Genomic DNA, 24,488 nt, shown 5'->3' with positions numbered 1-24,488 from the left:
ACCGCGCTAGCTCCCGATGCTTCCAGACCTTTGTGGGAGAGCTCCAGAGCAGCAAAGGATAGTGCAGCGGAGGTCATTTCACCACGCCCCCTCCCCCAGTAAGGGCCAAATGCCTGTGCACTTCTCTCGCTGGGTGTCTTGAATACCTCCGAGAGCAGGAGGCTCACTGTTCCCTTTGCCATCGGACGCATCGCATTGATTGCTCCCCCGTCCCCATCCCTGCCTACTGGCTGAGATGCAAAGCCCCTATCACAGCTGTTGCACCAGCAAAGGGAAGGGGCACAGGGAACTACATTCTGTCCCTTCTGGCACCCAGCCTGGGCTTGTGCTGCTGGCTGGCTCCAAGGGGCCACAGGACAGACTGCGGAAGGGGTGCTGTTTATAGGTTCGGGGTCCCCTGTCTATGTGCTACACTATCATCATGAATATCTATTTTCAGGATTATTAAGGAATAAGTGTAATCATGAATAGAAAGGGGCAACCACAGACGCTTCAAACCTATTAATTCTATTCTAACCATTAAGTGGCTGTATTCTGGGGCCTCCCCCATCCTGGGTAGGAGGGGTCTCAGTGGCTCCTCAGCCTCTCTATCTTGAGAGATGGGAAGGTATCCTTGAGGGTAAGTGACACTTTGCTAGCTCTTCTGGCCAGCCTGGGCCTGCCTGCTTGTCTCTATGGGAAGTGCAGGTGGGTCCCAGGAAGGACAACTCAGCAGGGACAGCATGGCATGTCCCCACCCCCACTGACTGACTCATGGGAAAAGCCAGACAAGCATCACTTCTCCTTCCTCTCCTTTGGGTAGTATGTGACTTTGATCGCCTGACCCAAGTCAGGGGGATTTAGGGAGGGACCAGGCTGCCATGCTCCCAGTCCTCCAGCCCTAGGCTTCCTGAGAGCCTGAGGGTCCCACGAGAGTCCCTGAGCTGACAATTACTTGCTTGGAGGCTGTGGTGGCTCAGGGTTGTCTTAACCCCAAGTCTGACACCACCCACAGCCTGAGCCGAGGTGACAACGTGGGGGCCTCCTGTCTCTGCTCTACTTCCCACCCACCCTTAATCATCACTTATGATAGTGATCATGGAGACCGTTACTTAATGTCTAATATAATCTGGTGAGTGGGGTTACATATGCCTGACTCCATTCATCTTATTCCTGAACAGCTCAGACAGATAAAATCACCTGCCACCCTACAGTCACCCGTAACGGACGTGGCAGGAGCCTGTTACTTTCCTCCTTAGTGGTACTGGGGACGAACCCCAGGGCCTCATGCATGCTAAGGTCTCACCAAGTTGCCCAGGCTGGTCTTGAACCCGCTTTGCAGTACAGGTTGGCCTTGGGTGTTCTATCCTCCTGCCTCAGCCTCCTGAGCAGCTGGGATGACAGGCCTGCTCCGCCAGGCTGGGGAGGCCCTTGTGCATAGGGAGACTTGTGGAGATGCATATTCTGAACTGACCACTTTAGGGCACAATGCTGAAGGTCTGTGGATCCCGCGAGGGAGGAATCAGGGTCCGGAGTCAGACCCAGGATGAAGTGATGCCTCTGCCTCTCACTAGCTATGGGACCTTAATCTTCTGTGAAGTGGGTGGTGGGGATCTTGCAGGGATGTTAGGAAAGTATTAAGAAGGGAGCCGGCAGGGCTGGAGAGATGACTCAGTGGTTAAGAGCACTTGCTGCTCCTGCAGAGGACCTGGGTTCTATTCCCGGCACCCATATGGCGGCTACAACCGTCTATAACTCCAGTTCCAGGGAATCCAGAGCACTGCACAGACCTCCATGCAGACAAAGCACCCGTATACATAAAACAACAATAATAACAACTAATATAAGAGGAGAACTAGTGTCCTGGCACCCTGTGGGTCAGTAGTGGTTCCATTCATCAGCCAAGTAAGAACTTCCTGCTCGGTACTGTCAGCCCAGTCCCAGCTCCTCACACCTGCCTGGTTCCGCAGCCTCTCTTCTAGTAAAGCAGAAGTCCATCAGGAAGGCTGCCGGGCAGCCAGAAGGAAGTTAGTGGCTGCAGGGTGTGGGGACTGTCCTTGCGAGGCTGCAAAGCCACTAACACCTCAGCCAGGCTGGCCTTGCAGAACCAGCCACTGACCTGCCTCTGGCAGCACTGAGGACCCTGGAGCCTGGACCTCAGGCGACCGAAAGTGTGAAGGAGGGAGAAGAGGGCAGATAGGAAGTCCCCAGAAGGCGTGGAGGAGGGGAGGTGACTCAGATGCAGAGGGGAAGTGGGAGGAAAGAAGGGGCCCTCTGTTGGGAATCCTCCCTCCCTGGGGCTTGAGGCACCCCAACCCCCACCAAGCTATGCTCTGACTTCTGCAAGATCAACACCCACCCCCACCCCCCTAGCCTCCTGGATCTAGTCACACAACTCACAGGCAGGATTTGCGTCAAGTGACTCAGCCTTTGAGGCTTGTGGTCTAAATTGACCCCTTAAGGTACAGGTGAGTTCCCTAGGCACTCTCTCTAATAAGGCCAGGGCCCTGGGACAGCTTAAGCTTGACAGCACCCACAAGAGGCTGCAGTCTCCCATGACTGGCCCTCCGCCAGACTCCCATGAGGTTCTCTAAGGCCCTTGGCTGGAATTTGCATATGCAAAAACTTAGGAAGCTAGATGTTGGGTGACAGGCAGCACCCCTGTCTTCTAAGACCACTCATGACCTTAAAAGTCCCCAGACCGTGTCTGTGCTGTTTCTGGTTTCACACACTCAATTCTTAGCACTTGGCCAGCTAGGTCCTCCAGGCCTAGGAGAAACGGAGGCTCAGAGGCCCTGGACCCTGCCCAGAGCAGCCCAGCTGGATGACAAGGGGCGTGTCCCAGTTCTGTGCCATTTCGAGGGCTGCTGTTTGCTCGTCCCTTTTCTTCTGCCACCTGCCTTCCACGTAATTAAGTGATAATGCATTCATTTCTCTATTTTTGTTATTTATCAAAGCAATATGTAGCTGTCAATCAGAGCGTCTGTTGGGCAAGAGGAAAGAGGTTCATGGGCTGGATCTCCGTCATTCTGGCCCAAAGCAAAGGACGGCTGCCAACCTAACAGCCTGGTAGCTCCGCTGGGGGGAAGCGGAGGCAGCCAGAGGCTCATTTCGAGCTACCTCAGTGTCAGTGCGGATGACCGCCACCAGGGCCAGGGCATATGCTGGACTTGGGATTGTGATACCAGTAACTTAGTAAGTATCGGTTCTGTGCCAGGTACTTGGCTGAGACTTGAAAGCACTATCAGGATCAGGAAAGCGGCCCAGAAAGGGTTAAGTAAGGTGCTCAAGGTTCACGTGTGGTTAGGTCCACGGCCACCCAGGCCTGCAGGAAGGGAAGAGAGGGAAGGACAGTGGCCCCAGGAGCTTGTGATGAAAAGCTGCGGCCAGAAGGAAAGGGAAGCTATCCTGCCTGACGCAAGGGGTCGTGAGATGAAGCGGGCCGGGAAGAGGCTAGGCAGAGGGACAGGGCCAGTGCGGGCCAGGCAGGACAAGGAACTAGGGCACCTTCCTCAGATTCTACAGCAGATTCACAGTTACATGGCTGCCTGAAAGGCAGGCAGGTGTCAGCTTACAGAGAGAAACCTCCAGAGCTCTCCCGAGGCTGCTGTCAGCGCAAGGGTAGCCATCCCCGAAATTTTGTGGGTCTGTTCCACATCTTTTTTTTTTTTTTTTTGCCTTGGAAGCTTCTAGAAACAACTCTGAATGAGTGGGCAGATAGAGGGGAGGAGAGGGTGGCAAGGGGAGAGAGAGAGAGAGAGAGGAGAGAGAGAGAAAGGATATTGCATGAAGCTATCGGGGTGGGGGTGCACAGGCTCTAAGATGCACGGTCTCTATGCTTGGCGGCAGGCAAAACTCAGCCAGTGTCATCTCTAAGTCCTACCTTCAGGAAAACCTATAATCCTGAGCAGGCCATTTCTCTTTCCTGGGTCCCAGTTTTCCTGTCTGTAAAATGGGGAGAAGGGCTGGAGTCAGCTGGCAATGTGGCGGATGGCAGAGCCTGCTGCTGTTTCTTCCCATTCTCCCTCCACCACTGACTGTCCTAGGGGCACATCTGCTCATCCACACTGAATAGAAGGACCAGGAGATTGCACAGAAGTTCTGGTGAGCATCAAGGCTCAAGACCCTGACGGAATAAGGCTGGAACATAAGAGCACACCACCTATTCCCCCTTGCACTTGGGTAGACTGAGGTCCAGGCATGATACCTCCTAGCTGTGGCTGCCAAAGAAAAGCCATCTTCGCTTCCCAGGGACACCGACTTCCTCTCCTCCCTGCCCCCCCTGCTCTCCACCAAGCCCTGGCTGCGATCCTGGGACCTGCTGGGCCCCAGGAGGCAGCAGCCACTCGCACAGTGGAAGCAGAACAAGCGTTCTGTGCTTGGAGAGGCCTTCTGTGGTGGTTCCCAGCCGGGATTCGGCTGGGCTGGGCTCAACGGGCACAGTAAGGCCTTGTTTCCCTGAATACAACATCAGCAGCTTTGTGCCCCAGCCAGGGGGACTCTGGCGAGTGGCACTTCCTTCCCCTGAGGTCCAGTTGTCTGGTCCCTTCCTGCCCTGCCACCCCTCCCAACACCCAGCAAGCAGCTAGTGCCAGGAGGCAGCTCTGAGGAGTCCACAGAAGTTCTCCATCAAACTCATTCCCCCAAAACAGCCTGTGGAAATTGAGGACTCTTTGTAAGCACACAACTTGCAGACCATTCTCCCTACTGGTTCTCCACCAAAGTTATTTCTCTCAAGCTTGTTCTTTAGGGGTATCTGGGTTCCCAAAACATTGCTACGGTTTGGGGGATAAGAATACTACAGAAACACAAGAAAAGGGTGATTGAGGAGTAGGGGAAAATGGGCTGGTGGCGGCCACACAGGGAAAAGTCAGCTACACACACAGAAAGGGGTATTGGGGTATATTTCGAGACACTGACACAGGTATCTGTCTGTGATAGAAAAGTCTGAAGGGCAGACCATGGCTTTTGGAGCTGCCGGTCTGAGTTTGAATCCTGATCCTACCATTTTGGAACTGTGAAATCCTGGCAAATAATAGTCTGTGGCTGGACTCCATCTCTGCAAGGGTGATGTAACCATCCTGGGTCACGGGGTTGGTGGGAGGCAGGCGTGAGCTCCTTCTCAACCCTATCGCTTCGGGAATCTACGATACGTGTGAACGCCCTCTGGACTGCCCCACAGGGCAGCTCTACCTGGAAGTCACAGCTGGCCTCGGGTTCAAAAGCAAGTGTGGATTCAGTGGAGCCTGAAGCAGGGGTGTCCTCTAGCCTTTTAAGCTCCATGGAGAGGTCTGGGGTGGCATTATAGTAACAGCAGGGGCTTCTAGTCACCCAGGGCTGGGAACCTAACCCTCTTTTCACGTGAGGGCTGGCTGTGGGTGTGGAGGAGAAGTGGGAAGAACCTCTCTGAACCCTGGCTGTAGGGAACGCCCCCTTCCTGGCTTCCTGGTTGGTGTCTGGGCACTGTCCACTGGGTGGGGCTGCCAATCCTTTACCTGCCCACTGTTGTCGGCTCTAGGGCTCCCTGCGGACGCCACCCAGAGCTCAGCTGCGCTGGTTTTTGCCCCATCTGGCATGCACTCCGGTCTAGTACCTATAGGACTGACCGTTCCCTTTCCAGGAACCGTAGGTGATGTGACAGGAAGTAGGGATGGCCGGCATATGGAGGGGCACTGGCACCATCCCTACCCCCATGGGTACTGTCTCTCTCCCCCGCCACATTGCTTGATTTTGTGGGATGTGGAATGGCTGAGCCCACAGGTCTAGAGGGCATTCATCCTTCTAGCCTGGTAAGGGTACAGCTTGGAATCACAGGAACTGGAAGGTAGGGGTGGGAGTCCCTAGGCAGGGCACAGAGCAAGGGGCTCCCTTTTTGCCCAGAGAGAGGTTGGGTGCCAGGGATTGTATGAGAAGCGTGGGGTGGACTATTGCTGAGGAGAGGGCAGCCTTCTGGCAGAAAGCGGGGTGGGGGGGGGGTGGGGGGTGGGGGGGTGTCATCACTGCATGGCCGATGAGTGGAGGGGTACGGGGAGAAGAGACGTGCACCCACAGTGTATGGCGGGGGTCTAAGGCCAGAGGGGACTCTGCCCTGAAGGGATAATAGGGGAGTTACATGTTTGTAGATGGGGGACAGGGACAGAGGAGCCCTTTCCTAGCAAGCCCACCTGAGTGTTAAAGAAATGGGACCTGGTCAACAGGGTGGGTGGGAGGGGGTGGGAAGGGCTGAAGGGTTTTTCGCCACAGCAAGTAAACAGAATAATTTGGTGTGTGTGTGGGGGGGGGGGGGTGAGTCCCAACCCAGAACTAGAGCTACCAGAGCTAAGCAAAAGAAAAATCAAGGGACCCTAGTAAAAGGCATATGCCTGGCGCGGGTGCCGAGAACGGGGCGGCCCACCTTGAGAGGCACTGGGGCGCCTGTACCGCTTTGGGGATAGGGAGTCCAAGTGGGATGGAAGAGGAAGGGAAGACACCGGCCCTTTCTCGGTGTGTGTGGGTGTCGGGTGGTAGGTTCAGTAACATTAATAGTGAGAGGCACCCTGTGTGTTGGTGGGGACTCGCTAGGGACCTGTGATTATCTGGAAGGAACCTCGGGTGTCCCCAACCCATGTGGGGTATCCTGAGGGCAGCATCACCAGGAGGGGGTCATTGCCAGAGCCAGGAAATGGGGGGGAGGTCCCCAGACCCACTTGAGCGCTGGGGTGGCGGGTCTGGAAGCCTCGTGGCCCTCCGGAAAGGGCGGCAGAGTTCTCCACCCTGGTGAGTCAGGGTCCTGAGGGAGCCTGGCTGGGGATGCTGGGGTTCGGGCCCGAGGCCGGGTCTAGGGTGGCAGGGAACCGGGCGCGAGGGCACTCACTGCTTGAACATCTTCTCCATGTCTTTGATCTGCTTCCTGGAGAACTCCTTGAACTCGGTGTAGGGGTTGAAGACGCGGCGGCTGGGCGACTGCGGCTCGCCGATGCCCTGGTTGAGGTCCGCGCGCCGCAGCAGCTTGGCGCTCAGCTCGTCGTCCGCGCTGCCCAGCGCTTGGGCAGTCTCGTCGGGAGCCCCGGCTGCCGCCGCCGCCCCATTGAGCCCCGGCTGCTCGGTCGCTTCGCCGCCTTCGCCCTCCATCTGCAGCCTCCGGCTCAGCTTGCTGGCTAGCTCGTCCGTGGCCATGGTGGCCCGCGCGCAGCTGCCTCGGCCGGGCCCCCGCTCTGCACAGCACAGCCGGCCGCGCTCTTCCTCTTCCTGACACTCCCCGCCGACAGGCGCCGCCCCGAAGGTGGGACTTAGGGGACCGCCCGCCCCCGGGCCGGCTCCTGCCGCCCGCGCTGTGCGCCCAGTCTTTCTTGGTCCCTGGGGAGGGGGTCAAGTGCATCCTGCGCCCCAGCTCTTCATCATCGCCCCCCTCCCCGCCGTGAAAAACCATCAGCTTTCCTCTGGTGACTTCTGGGACACCGCCGAGTCCCCGGGAGACCTCTGAAAAGAACATGTTTTGGTGGTGGGGAGTGTCCCAATCCTGCGGGAGGGAAAAAGGGTCCGTTTGGTGGATGTGTGTTCTAGGACTAGAGAGGGGCGCTCCCCGCAACCCCTTCTCTGGAATCCCCACCATTTGTGTCTCTTGACACCCTGTCGGTTGCCATGGAGACACTGGTAGTGAAACACTGGGTGTTATTGATAAGGTTGCGGGGAATCTGAAGAAGGTGGACCCTGGCGCTGGAGTCCAGTTGAGATTGTCCCCAGAGTCAGAATGGCTGGCATCTTTCAAGGGTGGGGCAGTTACTGTAAAGGAGGTGGCACCCTACCCAAGTCCTCAAAGGTCCCCAAAGAACTGGGAAAGGGGAAGGGGCTCGTCCTGTTCCGCGATGATTCAGCACATAGCTGCTTGTTCTGGGTGATGCCTGGGCCTCCACCTTAGAGCGATTTCAGAGAGATCTTGATGTAGCCTCCTTGATGGGAGTCACTGAAGAGAGACCTCCTCCCCAAAGGCTCAGGAATGGGCGCTGGAAAGGGAGAGTTCAGAGAGGATTTGGCTCTGTCATCTAGTGGGTCACTTCAAAACCCCCAACCTGGGTTGGAGAGAAGGCTCAGTTGTTGAGAGTGATTTTTGCTCTTGCAGAGGACTGAAGATCGGTCCCTAGCACCCACATAGGGGTTTGGGGGTAAGAGATGGCAAGTCACAAAGGCCTGGAACTCCAGGTTCAGGGGATTCAAGACCCTCTTCTGGCCTCTTTATGCACCTGCACACCTGTGCACGGACCACCTCCCCCTACAGACACATAATTAAAAATAAAGTATATCTTTGAGTAGGGCATGGTGATGTAGCCTTTAGACTCAGTACTCAGGAGGCAGAGGCTGGGCAATCTCTGCAAGGTCAAAATCAGCCTGGTCTACATCAGGAGTTCTAGGCCAGCCAGGACTGCATAGGAAGACCTTGTCTCAACAAACGAGTGGATGAAATCCCAAAGCTGCAGTGCTCTGTTGCCAACTGCAGGGGCACTAGCTATAATGCTGATTCCCAGGCCCCACATAGCCTGACACCTGGGCCCTTTGGCACCGGGGTCCAAAAAGTTGCTTTTTGGGGGCACCTGGGAAAGCCTTATTCTCTGGAGTCAAGAGTCTCTGGCACAGATGGGGTGTCTGTTCTCTGAGATGTTAGGACAATGCTGGAGACGCGGATACTGTCCACTCCCACAGACAAGGTGCAGAGAAAGCACTAGGAGGGCAAGCTAAAAAGGCAATGCTGTGGAGACAGAGAACACCCCAGAAGGTGACTTGCAGAGGAAGACAATCAATCAATTTTTGTGGATGCGTTCGAAACATTGTAGAATGAAAAGGTATTTGAAAGAATAAAATGGACGCCCGAAGAAATCTATAGTTTAGAAAATGCAAAATTTTGATTCAGTGTGAGGTTGTTAAGTCTAATAAAGATGATAAGTTTAAGAGATTTTTTTTTTTCCAAGACAGGGTTTCTCTGTAGCTTTGGAGCCTGTCCTGGAACTAGACCAGGCTGGCCTCGAACTCACAAAGATCCTCCTGCCATTTTGTTTCCTTAAAAACCAAGATATGCCGGGCGGTGGTGGCACACGCCTTTAATCCCAGCACTCGGGAGGCAGAGGCAGGCGGATCTCTGTGAGCTCCAGACCAGTCTGGTCTACAAGAGCTAGTTCCAGGACAGGCTCCAAAACCACAGAGAAACCCTATCTCGAAAAACCAAAAAAAAAAAAGAAAAAAAAAAACCAAGATATGGGGGCTGGAGAGATGGCTCAGCGGTTAAGAGCATTGCCTGCTCTTCCAAAGGTCCTGAGTTCAATTCCCAGCAACCACATGGTGGCTCACAACCATCTGTAATGAGGTCTGGTGCCCTCTTCTGGCCTTCAGGCATACACGCTGAAAGAATATTGTATACATAATAAATAAATAAATAAATATTAAAAAAAAACCAAGATAGTCTCGAAAAACCAAAAACAAAACAAAACAAAACAAAAAAAACCCAAGATAGTTACCTGTTGATAGTGTTGTGTGTTTTGATCCATTTGCTTGTGAAAAGGCTGAAGGGAAGGAACAGGGTTTACTGATTTCACAGGAACAAAGAATGGAGGTGGGAGGGGCAAAGATTTGAATATTTAAATTGCACTGCGCGCGTGCCTAGGTGTGTCCCGACAGTCCTTGCCAAGTGGGTAGGTGACCTTCAAAGCTCTAGTGAGCCTGTTTACCTGAACTTATGACTTTATTTTAGGTAGATTTCACGTAGCCCAGGCTAGCCTTGACCTCACTGTGTAACTGAGGATGACACGCTTCTGATCTTTCGGCTTCCTAAATATGCTGGGAGTTTAAGATGTGTGCCCTCGGACCCTGTTTATATGATGCCAGAGACTGAACCCAGGGCTTTGAATCTGCTGGGCATCGCTTTACCATGTGATCCATGTGCTCAGCCCCATCTTTTTTTTTTTTTTTTTTTTTGGTTTTTCGAGACAGGGTTTCTCTGTGGCTTTGGAGCCTGTCCTGGAACTAGCTCTCTAGACCAGGCTGGTCTCGAACTCACAGAGATCCGCCTACCTCTGCCTCCCGAGTGCTGGGATTAAAGGCGTGCGCCACCATCGCCCGGCTCAGCCCCATCTTTTGTCTTGTTTTGTTTTTGAGAAAGAGTTCCACTTTGTAGTCCAAGGACTTGAACTTGCTATGTGGTCTGTGCAGGCCTCAAACAGGAGATTCTCCTGCTGCGGCTTCTCGGGTGCTGCTGTCACCACGGCTGTCTACTATGCTCCTAGCACATCTCCTAGCTCTGTCGGACAAGGCCGTGTCTTAATTAGGGGCAGTTTTGCCTCTGTTTGACTGCACTGTGGTGAGATCATGGGAAGGGGCTGCTGCCTTGAAAAGCATGCATATAACTCTGGGGTTCGAGCTGGAAATCTTTGAAGATACACATGTACATTAAACTTTAGTTAACATCCCACTGTGCTTGCATAGGTAAAATCCTCGGGAAGGAGGCTGGGCACCCTTATTAATACTTCTTGTGGGGGCTGGAGAGATGGCTCAGAGGTTAAGAGCACTGACTGCTCTTCCAGAGGTCCTGAGTTCAATTCCCAGCAACCACATGGTGGCTTACAGCCATCTATAATGAGACCTGGCGCCCCCTTCTGGCTTGTGGACACACATGGAAGGAATGCTGTACACATAATAAATAAATAAATAAATAAATATTAAAAAAATACTTTGTGTGTGTGTGTGTGTGTGTGTGTGTGTGTGTGTGTAGCTGAACTTGTGGAGATCAGAGGACAATTCTTAAGGGTTATTTTCCTCCTTTCATGGTGGTACTAGGATTAGCACTCAGTTAAGTACCTTTACCTGCTGAACCATCCCAAGAGGTGTTTGTATTTAGATGAAAGTCTCACTCTGGATAGTTCAGGCTGGCCTGTAACTCCCAGAAGTTCTCTGGTTTAAGCCCCTTGAGTACTGAGATTACCCAGCGTGGAAAGTCCTATAAACAACTCTTGGGTTGTGTGTGTGTGTGTGTGTGTGTGTGTGTGCGCGTGTGTGCACATGTGTGTACATGTGAAGGACACAGCCAACTTTGGCACTCTTCACCTTGTATTTTGAGGCAGGATTTCTCACTGACCTAGAAACTGCAGAATAATCTCTTTACAAAAGGTGTTGGGCATCGAACTCAGGTCCTTACACTTACATGGCAAATACTTCACCGTCTGACCTGTCTCCCAGTCCTGGGTGAACTTCCTGCACAAACCAGAGGCACAAGTAGGAGGCTACATTCTTCTTTCTTCTTGGGGTCATTGGATTCCATGGAAGCATCCCCCCCACCTTTAGAAACTAAAGCAATAGCAAAGGTGACTGATGGGCTCTGACTGGAGACGGAACTTCCAGGAAATACCAGCTGACTCTTTATTAGAGGAAGTCCCGTCACAACGGCCGTGACTTCTTCGAGGTGAGCATGGATTCTGGCAGCAGGAAAGATCTATTCTGGTGGCACATTCCAGCATCTGGTCATGAAGAAAGAATGATCTTCAGGAACATTCCCCCTCAGCGAAGGATTTCTCCAGAGGCTGGGGTGAGTGAGAGCCAATTCTGACACTCTGGCAAGTGGGAGCGAGGCAGCCTTAGTCATCGTTGACATGTCTCTTCTGCCTCCCACGTTTGCTTGTATAACTGTCTTCTGGGGAGCGGAGAAGCCATGTTAAGAAAAACAACAGCAGTTTGACAAAGAGAAGGGATGGGCTCAGTGGGTAGGAACAGTGCAGGCTCGAGGACCTGAGTTCAAATCCCAAGCATCCACACTTTAAAAAAAAAGAGCTCCAGGGAATCAGACATCAAGATAGAGTGGGACACTCAATATCACACATGTGAGTGCATGGGTGTGCACACACACACAGCACACACACACACACGCACACACATGCACACACATGCACACACACATGCACACACACACACACGTACACACACACACACACTCAAACATATGCCCCCGGGCATGCCTGTGTACCCAGAAAAGACAGAAGAGAGGAACAAGGAAGGGTTGGGAGGAGCTCTGGGTTGACCAGAGAGGGCATGACCACTGGGCACATTCCTGAGTCTGACAGAGCTGGGTGGTCCCTTCAGCCCCGAGATACTGGAGAATCAAGAGAGGGATTAGTGAGGCCTGCGGAGATAAGAGTGGGTCAGAGTAAGCTGTGTGCAGTTTGCCGGAGGCTCAGGAATGCTAGTGTCCTAATTCATCACCATAAACATCCAGTCACCAGGAAGCCCCTGACAGACCAGGGATGCTTAGAAGTCAAGGGATACCATCAATTCTTACTCTGGCGATGGGTGACAGCAGGGTGAGGGTCACAGTCCCTGCAGTCTCCTGCAGCATCTGGAGGCCATTCAATGGGCACGGTGAAGGTAGTAGCTGGCGTCAGCTAGGGAGATAAGGCCCCCTTATGTGGAGAAAAGGGAGGTTGTAGTGGAAACTATTTGAAATCTTTAGAAGACAGCACACGTACACAGTTTTCCTTTGGAGTCATCTTGGAGATTCTGAATTGACTTGAGAAACTAGGTGGCATTTCAGAATACTTGCATATGGGCTGGGGGTGTAGCTCAGTGGTAGAATACTTGCCTAGCATGCATGGGTCCCCGTGTTTTATCCTCAAAATTGCTAAGAAGAATTAGTTGCATAGGTCCAAATAGGCTGTGATTGTTTTTAATTGCATGTAAACATGCATGTATGTATATACACATGCATTTGTGTATGCATGTATGCCTGCCTGTATGTGTGTGTGTGTGCACACCTATATATGCATGTGTGTGCGTGTATGTATGCATGCATGTGTATGGGCATGTATATATGGGTGTTGGTGGTTGTGCTGAGTTGGTGTTTTATCAATTTGACACAAATCTGGACGAGTCTGGGAGGAGGGAGCATCAGCTGAGGATTTTCTTTATGAACCAATCTGCTGGAGCAATGCTGTGTCTGCAGAGACTGAAGGACTGGTTATAGTTCTGCAGAGAGGTTGGAATGTTGCAGGTCCAAAGGCTAGTCACTTTATTGTGGGCCATTCCTTCCGCCTTCCCGAAACCCCACGCTAACATCCTGTGACTAATAGATTAACAACCTCTTGGAATCTAGTAATTTAGCCCACCACTAGCTTCTGCCCATCCAAAAGCCAAGATGTCATCAGATAGCATCTCGAGCCAATAGGAAAGCTTCCCCGTCTCATCGTACCCGCCTCTCTGATGATGGACCCACCAATGTGTTTTAAACTTGCCTTGATTTATGACACTATTTGTTCTGTACATCTATAAAAACTTCCTGATACTGTTTCTGCATTGGAATATGGAATTTGGGATGATGTAGATCTGGCCTGGAAACTCGAGAAATAGAGGCAGGCAGATCTCTGAGTTTGCGGTTTGCTTGATCTTTAGAGCAAGTTCCAAGACAGCGAGGGCTACACAGAAAACTCTGTCTCAAAACAAACAAACAAACAAACAAAAAACAAAAACCAAATTGAGCAAACAAACAAACAACCCCCCCATTATTGATGTTGGAGGGTCGAACCCACTGCCTCAGTGCCTGCCTCCAGGTTCCTGCCTTGACTTCCCTTCGGTGATGGATAGTGATCAGGATGAGCAAGCCGGATAAACCCCAGCAACAGAAAGCAAATCAGAACAGTGGTGGTGGAGGGCGGGTGTGCCATGGTGCCGGGTGGAGTCAGAGCTCACCTTCCACTACGTGGGCCCTGGGGACTGAACTGAAGTGGCAGGCTTTGCCAGGAAGAACCTTTGCCAGCTGAACCACCTTGCCATTCCCCAAAGGGGATTTTAAGTCACAGGCGAGTTAAAGTCTAAATTCAAGCTGAGTGAGACCCACGTCTTAGTGTTGGCAGCAATTTCCTTCGAATTGAGCATTCCTGGCTGGAGGGAGGGGGCGGGGCTCAGGAGACCAGGAAGTAAACAGACTTTAGGAGTCCTGGAAAGACAGCTTCCAAGCTCTCAAGGCTCCTCCCCAAAGGACAGTAAACAATTGCCGGGGAAGGGGCACTCGGGCCGGCTGAGCTGCTTCCAGGTGCCCTCCAGGGTTGCAGCGTTCCCTAGTCCTCACCTGGTGGCCTTTCCAGCTAAGCAGGCCCTTAGTCATCCACGGCGCCTGTAAATACCGCCCCACCCAGACGCCTGTAACTTCAATAAATTCACTGGTTCCTCAAGTAGCACGAGCTTAAATTAGTGGAATGGCCACCTCAGGTTGTCATTCGCTCCTGACTGGGTGAACAGATGTTTATTTATACAACACTTAGCTATTTTCATTCTTTAAGACAATTGTGTATGTTTATCAGGAAAAGGTACCTCAAAGCCTAGCTCCTCTGGCACCGTAGCGCCCTTCTGGACTCCTTCCAGAGACGGTACGAATATGGGCATAAGATCGAGAATTTTATGCTGGCACTAGCTACTCTGGGAAAGCGACGCAACTCATCAAGACGTATTTGTGAAGCGTGCTGGCCCCCGGGTGTGGCCCGGGATTCTTCCTGTTCTAGACTAACGGGAGCCTGGTGTAGATAGAGTAGGAGCCGAATTGGGAGACTCCCTGGGACCCCACAGAGTAAAGGGGAAAGGTCACAGCTCTCCAGCGACGTTACTTTGGGCCCCAGCACTTAACTAACCATCGTGAGGGTTGATAAAGCAGCTGATGCCCTGGCCCCAACCAGAGTTCCCTGTCGCCTTTGCACCCTTCCCCTCAGCTCCGGCATAGTAACCAGCCTAGCCTGCAGTGAATGCGGGGGTGGGGTGGGGTGGGGATCAGGGGGTGGAGAGTATTTGTTGAGTGAAAACATGATGGTCCTTGGTGTCCTGACAACACTGGAGACACACGGGGTGTTTTCTCAATGTCCCATCCAGAGCATCCAGTGGCCCACTTTTAGGTCTCAAGGTCACTGCCAAGAAAGAGAAGCTGCTGAAGCGACACCTCTGAACACAAGCTTCTCAAGTGTCCCTCCCTTGCTGTCTCCCATCAGATGGGGTTGGGGCAGTGACATGCTGGCCTCTGGGCATCACTGTGACCCAGAGGTTAAGTAGCTCTCTGCTCAGCAGACAGAAGGAATAATAATAGAGAGAAGGTTCTGGTAAACACCGCATGTGGTCACCGCAGGGGCACCTGGGAATTTAGGACACTGTAGAATTAACACATTGTGGACCAAAGCAGAAATAGGTGAAAGGCGATATAATCTGGTGTCTGGGACAAGCAATCTACTAAAGAGATTGATTAATGGAGGAAGCGGGTGACTCAGCAGACACCAGGAAGTGCATGAGTCTGAGGGTTGAGTCCCTTCAGGCTGGGTGGGAGTGGGGTGGAGGGGTGGGGTAGGGGGGTGCCTACTCTTCCAGGTCAGGCAGAGCTTCTGTGCAGATGACTAAGGGTAAAGGCAGTATGGATGCAAGGTTAGGGCCTGTGCCTGCCCAGAGCACTGGGATGGATAGGCTTGGTCCTCTGGGAGTTCCAGGGTCTCTCTAGGCAGCCCAGGTGGGTCTTGAACTCACTATAGAGCTTAGGTTGGCCGTGAACTTTGGATGTGCTTCTTGCCTCAGCTTCCCCTATCCTGGGATTACATCCATGTGTCCATAATCGTCCCTGGCTCTCCTGGAGTTCTTGAGAGGATCGGGCACAAAAGCTATGCGACATGTTTAGTGCCGCTGGAGGTACACTTGTTGCTCAAAGTGACGTTCCATGGCGGCTGGCGAGAAGGTTCAGGCAGTAAAGGACTTGCCATGTGAGTGGGAGGACCCGAACTCAATACTCACATAAAAAAGGTCAAACAGGGAAGGAGTCTCATGCCTATCATCCTAGTGCCGTGGGAGTGGAGATAGGAGGATGCCTGAATTCACAGGCCAGCCTGTTCAGTCAAACTAATGACTCCAGGCTAAGTGAGAGACCCTGTTGAAGTTAGGTAGGGAGTGATTGATGAAGACATTGGTGTTCACCCATCTCGTGGTGTTCACTCATCTCATGGTGTTCACCCATCTCATGGTGTTTAACCATCTTGTGGTGCTCACCCATCTCATGGTGTTCACCCATCTCGTGGTGTTCACCCATCTCTTGGTGAAGACGGTCATCATGCAGCTACCTGATGGGCAGCCACACAGCGGGTCGTGGCCATGCACAAGCTGATCATCTAGCCTTGAAGACACTTTAACACGAGCACTGGGAATTCTGCTCCTTTTAATAGATAAAGATTTACTGAAACATAGCCATGCTCATCTATGTACCTCCTTGCCCCCGAGACAGAAAGAAATAGTGTTCGTGGAGACGCCGTGGCTGATCGTGTATGACTTTTTATAGAACAGGCTTTTGTTCACTGGCTAACGTGTCTCCACCAATCAGTGTACAAACAGTGGGGGCCTGGACTTCCCAAAGTAAAATGGCATACTGAAGAAGTCTGGACCCGAACACTCGCTTGAGCCACCTTGGGCAAGCTACTCACCTACCATGGACTCTTCATTTCACAGGCAAAGCAGGAGCTGTGCACAGAGGGAGGAGTGGGGTCATGCCTGTGGTGTCACCTGTCCCAAGGACACTATAAAAAGTGGTTGTTGTCGTTAGTTATCAGATTCCAGCTGCCAGGAGAGGGTCATTGCCACACACAGCTCCTGAGAGAATGCCCAGTTACTACCCTGACAAAGCTGATCATGTGACCATCAAAGTGACCTTGTCATTGGAACATACCTCCCCCCGCCCCCCCATCAATGACTCTAACTTCCTTCAGTTAAAGTAGTAGGTCAGAGGGCTGGAGAGATGACTCAGTGGTTAAGAACACCTGCCACTCACACAGAGGACCAGAGTTCCGTTCCCAGCACCCACATCCAGAATCTCACAACTGCAATTCCAGGGAATCTGATGTTCTCTTTGGATCGCCATGGGCTCCTGCACAGGTGGGAACAGTTTACATCTAAGTGATAAACATTTGAAGAAGCCATAGATCAGGGACTGGAGAGATGGCTCAGCTGTTGAGAACAGTGACCGCTCTTCAGAGGACCCAGGTTCAGTTCTCAGCACCCACCTGGTTGCTCACAACCATCTGTAACTCCAGTGCCAGGGAATCCGATGCCTTCTTCTAGCCTCCACAACTATTGCTTGCACATGGTGTGCAGACATTCAAGCAGACACTCACACACATAAAATAAATTTAAAAAGCCATAGATTACAATGTGAAGTGGGCAAAAGTCAAAGCCAGGAGGGCTAGCACAGTAACATTCCCAGCCCGTAGCAGGATCTGTTGCCCTCTAAAGGTGACTTACCAGTCAAAGGAAACTCGCTTCTCTGATGTAAGACCCCAGTTAAACAGAAGCTAAGATTTCTGCTTCCAGATCTTGGGGTCTTAGGGAGGGGAACTGTTTATGCTAAGAGTGAGATGAGACTCAAAACAACCTGCTAATGTGTCCATCATGGCATGGAGGCGTGGCTATGGATTCCTGGGAACAGATGGGCAATGAAAAACGTTTAAAAAAAAAAAAAGAAAAGAAAGAAAGGAAGAAAGAAAAAAGCCAGCCACATAAGGTCATGAGTTGGCCCAAAATAACCGGAGACATCGAGAGGACGGATGCAAACGGTGTATCTTGATGGAAACCAGGCCAGCTTGATAAGCTGAAATATTCCGTCCTGGCCTCCTGCTCAGGAGGCCCCTTGAAGAGAGAAAGGGCCACAGTTAGTGTTTGCAGGTTTTCGGTTTCCTCGGCTCCTGTCGGTATTGCTTACCCCTCTAAGTCCGCTGCCCAAGATCAGAAACCACAGTTCTTCCTAGGAGCATAGTTTGGAAATGAAGATCCGGAAGCTAGGTTTTTTTTTTTTTTTCTTTTTCTCACCCAGACATCTCATGACTCTGGCTTCTGCAACAGCAGGCACTGGCGACGCTGCCAAGTTGCGAGAGAAGCCACCTTAACTGCAGAGTCACGATTCCGGGCTTCCACACGGACTGCCACCAGCAAGGCAGAAGATGTGCACCATAGCAGGAGGAACCGAAGACAACTTGTTCTAGTCGGGCAGAGCCCACCCACTCGCATATCCAAGGTCACGTTGTTGGCACATCTCAGAGCCACCAGTGTGTGTACGGGACCGAAAAGCCACTTCTGGACTGTCTGAGCTTCTGCTTCTGTGTGGCTAACCTTTCTATTCTGTTCTCGAACTCACTCCAACGCCTTTAAATAACTATTTTCCTGGGCTTCTCCTGTGTGCAGCCAAGGAACCTGTGTGTGTGTGTGTGTGTGTGTGTGTGTGTGTGTGTGTAGTGTATGTACTGGTGTGTGGGGGTCAGGATTCAGCCTCAGGTGTCAGCTCTTAGGTGTCCCCTCTCTTGTGACTTGAGATTGGGTCCTGGAATGCACTGTTTAGGTTATTCTGGCTGGCTAGGGAGCATGAGGTATCTGCCTGTCTCCATCCACCCCCATAGTTCTGGGATTAGAAGTACACATCCCACTTTTTTTATGTGGGTTCTGGGGATGGACCTCAGGTCATCATGTGGGCACAGAAAGCACTTTACCAACAAACCATCTACCCAACAGAACCCAGGCATCTGGCCCCAGCGGAAACCAAAGGCAGGCCTTGGGGCCAGCTGCCCTTTAGTAAGGAAGGAACTAGAACTGAGAGTGACCTCCAAGCAAGGTAGCTTTCTCCTGTGGTCCAGCTGGGCATGTGCTCAGCTTCAAATAACAGCAACATGGCAAGGGAGGATGGTGAAGATTTCGAGCCCCTCCTGTACCAACTCTGGCTTTGTCTACCGGAAGACGAACAGACCCGAGGCAGGTAGAGACTACAGAGGCACGTGCTGGAACTTGTTTTCCACAGCTTCTGTCTGGAACCCGTGGCCACCACCACACAAGTGAGCCTTGTTGGTTCTCTGGGAGGACGGGAGAGCACACTGAGCTGCAACAAGCCCCACCAAGGCCTCCCTAGGCTGAGTTTCACAATCTCACTTGCTTCTCTGCATTAGCGGATGGTTCTGCAAGGTGTGGGGTATTTGGCAGCCTCAGCCTCCACCCTCTTTCTGATTAGTGGCATCGCACATGGTTGAGAATCGCTACCCCAATCCACGGCTTTGTCAGGAAGCAGACATGTAAACAAGGCCACTATAACCTCCAGGGTAGTCGGCAGAGCATTGGCCTCCCTGGACCTGTGCAATCACGAGGCATAATATCTGGTATTTTATGTTGCCAAGTTTCAGGTGGTTTGTTCCGGAGCAGACGCGCACCTGACTACATTGGTTTCAGTTGTGGGGACAAACAAAGTCCAGAGACAGGCAGCCCAGTCATGGCTTAGAGTTCACGGATGCCACCAGGTGCCCCCAGACCCTCTTCTTTTCTACTCTATTGTTATTTGAAGGCAGGTTTTTCCTTCTCTTTCAGAAGCAAAGCCTTCCCGGGACTCTGACATCTGTGACAATGTCCAGCTCTGTGTAGTACGTTCTAGCTGCAAGGGAGGAGGGAAAACCAAGATGTTCAGCTTTTAGCCTATATTGCAGAGGAAGGAGATGACCACACAGTGACCAAGCAGAGATAGGATCTGCTTCCCAGTGGCTTCTCTTTATACTGGCCCCATGCTGTCTCTCTGGGCTTCTGGGGCTCCTTGACTCTCTCTATATATACATATTCTGGCTTTCCCTTCCAGAAAATCTGCTCTTTCTTTTTCTCTGAATGCAAGTGGGACCCTGGCTGCTCCAGCCCTGGGATAGCATTGCATCACCATTAATCTCCAACTCACTGAGGACCTGAAAAGCATCTCAGTGTCTACTTCCAAATGCTGGTGCTGATGGGCCCAGCTTGAACTGGGGGAGAGGGTGGGGAGGTTGAACTGGGAGGGAGTCAGATTGGATATAATCAGTCTTCTACAGTTGAGCCAGGAGGGAAATTGGCTATAACCAGCTGCTTTGGCTGATGATACAGCAAATCTGATGTGGGTTGCTGCTCTGGGGAAAACAGATGTCAGGAAGTGAGGTCAGTTGTAAAGGTGAGAAAAAAATATTACCACGTGTCTCTCTCTTTCCTCCCATTCTCCTTCTCCCCCCCCCCCCACCCTCCACCCCCCACCGCTTCTTCCTTTCACTTCGTGATGCTGGAGAATGAGCCTAGAGTCTTGTCCATGCTGGACAATATCTCACTACAGAGCCATATCTCACTGACCACACACAACTTCCTTCCTTCCTTCCTTCCTTCCTTCCTTCCTTCCTTCCTTCCTTCCTCCCTTTCTTTTTTAGACAAGGTCTTCCTACATAGCTCAGGCTGGCCTTCAACTTACTAAGTAACCTAGGCTTGACTTTACTCTTGCAATCCTCATGCCCAGCTACCTCCTGAGTGCTGAGATCACACACCTGTGCCACCATCCTGGCTAATATGACCCTTGAGTAGTCTAGAATCCAGTAGATTCCTACATGCTTACCTTCAGCACATGCAGATCCTATGCACATGTACAACAGAGAAGCAGGGTGTGGTTTACAGGCTTTGGTTCTCAGATATGCGACAGCTGCTCTGATTGCAGCTTAACTTAGTGATCTAGAATGGTTTTTGGATGAAAACTTGCTGTTTGGGAGTTTGAGTGTTGGGAGCAGTGAGACCCCAGATCCCGAATTTCTTGTAATCCCCTGATCTGAGTGCCTACAGCTGCTCTGAGCACGAGACCTTCAGGAGTTCCTGATGGCAGGAGAGTGGTTTCTGGTGGGTTTGGCTGGGGCATGGCTATCTCTATATAATCTGCCCCTGAACACAATAAAGGGGGCATTCTTGGGGAATTCAAGGATGACCTATGTCGCTGTCTGTCTGTCTGTCTGTCTGTCTGTGTCTGTGTATTTTAACCTCCAGCCCCCTTGCCCGAAGCTCGCGAACTGGGTGCCAGTGCACAGAGCGCAGACACGGGGGCACGGTGCGTGGCATTTGAGGACAAGGGCCAATAAAAGTATTCAGTTCTGGTGTGTGGGCAGCACATATGTGTGGAAGTGTGCTTGTGTACATATGTGTGTGCACACGTGCCTGTATGTACATGTGTGTTTGATATGTGCATATATGTGCATGTGTACTTATGTGTGTATGTGTGTGATATGTGTATGTATGTTGATATGTGTGCATGCAGTTACATGTGCATGTGTGTTTGATGTGTGCATATGTGTGGATGTGTGCACACGTGCTTGTGTGTGCATGTGTGTATGTGTTTGATGTGTGCATATGTGTGTTGATGTGAGCTCTCGTGTATGCACTGATGCAGAAGACAGAGAAGGCTGTGGGTGTCTCACTCCATTACTTTAACCTTATTCCACCAAGACAGGGTCTCTCACTGACCCAAGATCTGAGCTGGTGGCCAGCGAGCCCCAGCAATCCTCCTGTGTATCCCTTAGATCACTATGGGTGCAGGAGAGTGTACAGACAGACACACCTGGCTTTTTACCTGGGTACTGGGGATTTGAACTCAGGCCCTCATGCTTGAGCACTGAGCCATCTCCTCAACCTCCTCCTTTTGAGACAGTCCCTAAACTTGCTACATCCTTGAGGATGACCTTGAACTCCTGCTGCCACTTCCCCTGACTCTCGAGTGCTGGGATCACAGGCTTGGCTCAGTCCAGGTTCTTCATGAAAAAAATGTTTTTGAGATTTTTTTTTAAAAAGAGCTTTAAGAAAGCCTTTCTTTAATTACATTTTTGTGTGTGTGTATTTGTGTGTTTGTGCTTACGTGTACCTTGTGTAAGCAGTTGCCTGTGGAGGTCAGAAGAGGGCGTCAGATCCTTTGGAGCTGGAGTTACAGATGGCTGCGAGCTGTCTGACTAGTGCTGGGAACTAAACCTGGGTCGTCTAAAAAGCTGCCAGTGCTCTTACCCACTGGACTGTCTCCCCAGTCCTTCAGGAACATCGTCAGGATCAAGTCAAGTTCACCTTTCTCTCTGATTTTGAACACACCTGATGTGGAATACCACATAAAGAGTTTCTCCTCTGTTCCCCAAGTATTTAACAAATATGAAGACCGCGTTTGGTTTTAGAATACACGATGTTAGCTTTCCTTGTCAACTTGACCCCACCTGGAGTCGCCTGAGAAGAGAGTGTCAAGGAGGGATGGTCTACTGTGATTTGGTCTGCTGGCATAGTTATGGGGCGTGGCCTTAGTGAAGTTAACTGACGTGGGAAGACCCAGCCCATTGTGGGTGGCCCCATTCCCTAGGCAAGGGTACTTGAACTCTAAGACAGTAGAGAAATTGAGCTGAGCTCAAATAAGCGAACATACATGCTCATGTCTCTCTGCTGTGGGTATCGTGTGACTAGCTGTTTGAGGTTCCTGCCTTGACACTGGCAAAATGAGTTGAAACAAACCCCTTCATTCCCTGAGTTCCTTTTCATCTGGGTATTTTATCATAGCAGCAGAATGAAACTAGAATAAAATATGAAAATATTTTTATTGTGGTTTTCAAAAATAAAACAACAACAACAACAACAAAACCAATCTATTTTTGTGCTTTTTTTTGGCTCTTTCCCCACCTAGGAGTGGCTGGCTGCAAGGCCAAAAGAGAATGACAGTGATGAGGTCAGGTGGGTAGACAGAAGGCAGGGCACCAGAGGAGAAATGAGTCTCTGTGAACCACATGGAAATGGAATACATCTTCTTTGGGGACTGAGTCACAGGTCTATCCTGTAGCCAGAGACTGGGAAAACTAAGGTCGTTCAGTTCAGCAGGATGGACAATGTGGAAATTAGAAACCGGGCTTCCAAACCCAGCTCCTGTGTTTACTGAGTGACTGTAGGCAGGCCAGCCAATTTCCCGGGCTCGGCATCCTGGTCTGTGAAGTGGAGGAACGAAGGGCTTGGGAAAGGATTAATTCAGAAGTGTGTTGAGAACTGCAAAGTGCCGTAGACATGTTGATCAGGATTACAGAAGCAATGAAATTGATTGGCATTCTAAATTTATTATAATAAACTCAGATACAAATTCATTATACTGTGGTCAAGTGCTCTAAGCTTCCCCTTTGCCCTGTGGCTCTAGTTGGGTTTCTTGGCACACAACTGTATCCACAAGGCTAGGAGTCTGGGTTATAAACATATTCTTTATATACCTGAGTGTATATACATTTATAGATATTTTTTAAAAAATCCTCTCTCCACACACTCCAAAATACATTCTGTACAAAATATTAATCTAGAAAGCCAAACAACCAAGCAGCCATCTTTAGCATGCTCTAAAAGTCCCTGGCTGACTGGAGAGTCAGACTGACTCACTCAGGATCACATGAGCCCTGGGACAGTGTGTTTTCTAGTTCTTTCCACCCGACTTAACAAACGACAGACTCTGGCTAGACTTGTATGCCTCCTTTTTCGTCTCTTTTTCTTGGCCTGTCTTCTGGGTGACTTTCTTGCTTCCAACCTTCAATGAGCAAAAAGAACAAAAGCACAAAATTTGTCAATGCAGTCAGAACCCCAAATGGCCTGTGCAGTTTTTAAAAATTTACTTTATTTTATTTTTGTGACTAGGTTTCTCTGTAGGTTTGGAGCCTGTCCTGGAGCTAGCTCTTGTAGACCAGGCTGGCCTCGAACTCCCAGAGATCCGCCTGCCTCTGCCTCCCGAGTGCTGGGATTAAAGGCACCACCACCACCTGGTTAAATTTGCCTCATTTTTAATTAAGTGTAAGTCTATATGTTTATGAGCACATGCATACATGTACAGGTGCCTGAGGAGCCCAGAGGCAGCAGATTGTCCCTGGAGCTGGAGTTCTAGGCATTTGTGAGATTCCTGCCATGGGTGCTGGGAATCGAACCCTAGTCCTCTGCAAGAGCAAGTACGTGCTCTCAACTGATGGGCCATCAATTCCAGACCCTTATGCAGTTTTTGTTTGTGGAACAAAGTAAAATATGTATGCCTACAGATATGAACAAGGGGGTACAATGATTGCACACTGCCACGCTCCCCAAAATAAGCCTCATGCGTGAGTGCATCCTTGCGGCTCGCAGCGTGCGGTCTGCTTTCCTTCCCTCTGTACTGGACGCCGTATGTTTGAAAATGGGAGCTGTGTGATGGGGGCTGCCCCTAGGGTGGGGGTGTGTCCAGCAGAGCTGTCACAGGACTGAAGGTGTCCCTCTGGCTCTGATGGCTTGACAAGAGAACACGGCAGACTCTTCAGGGGGCCCTCACTCCTTTCTGAGTCCTTCTCACTCCCTCTGCAGGGGACACCATGGTAGCCACAGGCTGATGCTGCTCCCAGGTCACAGCCAGGCTTTTTTGGATGATGGTGGCTCCAAGGATCAGGGTTTACAGACTCTAGCTGTCGTTCACTCGCTTCCTGTCACGTGACTGGGAAGAGGTCTGCAGTGTGCGTGTTTGTAGTCAAATGTGTGTGTGTGTGTGTGTGTGTGTGTGTGTGTGTGTAAACAGCATCCGGTCCTCTCCTTTGGTTACAGCATCCGGTCCTCCCCTTTGGTTTTCACGAGACACCCATCTCTGTTTCCATCTATACATCTCCCCATTTGTGGGTAGGTTACCACAGTCCCAGAAGCCCTCTTGCACACGACCCTCAATGTTCTGTGGACAC

The 24,488-nt window shown here is 51.2% G+C and overlaps 2 protein-coding genes across 2 annotated transcripts in view; both read right to left on the bottom strand.

The window, feature by feature from the left end:
* Nucleotides 1-7,224, bottom strand: part of Efhd2 (EF-hand domain family member D2) — a 16,839-nt gene extending 9,615 nt beyond the window's left edge. The window contains exon 1 of the mRNA XM_041652339.1: nt 6,833-7,224. Coding sequence (XP_041508273.1) covers nt 6,833-7,134 — 302 coding nt within the window. The 5' untranslated portion in view covers nt 7,135-7,224. The remainder of the gene's footprint in view (nt 1-6,832) is intronic.
* A 15,991-nt stretch (nt 7,225-23,215) lies between these two features.
* The window catches only part of Fhad1 (forkhead associated phosphopeptide binding domain 1), a 111,415-nt gene continuing 110,142 nt past the window's right edge, over nt 23,216-24,488 (bottom strand). Inside the window, exon 32 of the mRNA XM_041652248.1 lies at nt 23,216-23,326. Coding sequence (XP_041508182.1) covers nt 23,216-23,326 — 111 coding nt within the window. The remainder of the gene's footprint in view (nt 23,327-24,488) is intronic.

Source organism: Microtus oregoni, unplaced genomic scaffold (assembly GCF_018167655.1).
Source record: "Microtus oregoni isolate MIOR12 unplaced genomic scaffold, Mior012 000005F_ref0000423, whole genome shotgun sequence".
NCBI classification, from domain to species: Eukaryota; Metazoa; Chordata; class Mammalia; order Rodentia; family Cricetidae; genus Microtus; species Microtus oregoni.
Note: the sequence above shows the minus strand (reverse complement) of the source record. Positions and strands in the feature narration are given on the sequence as shown.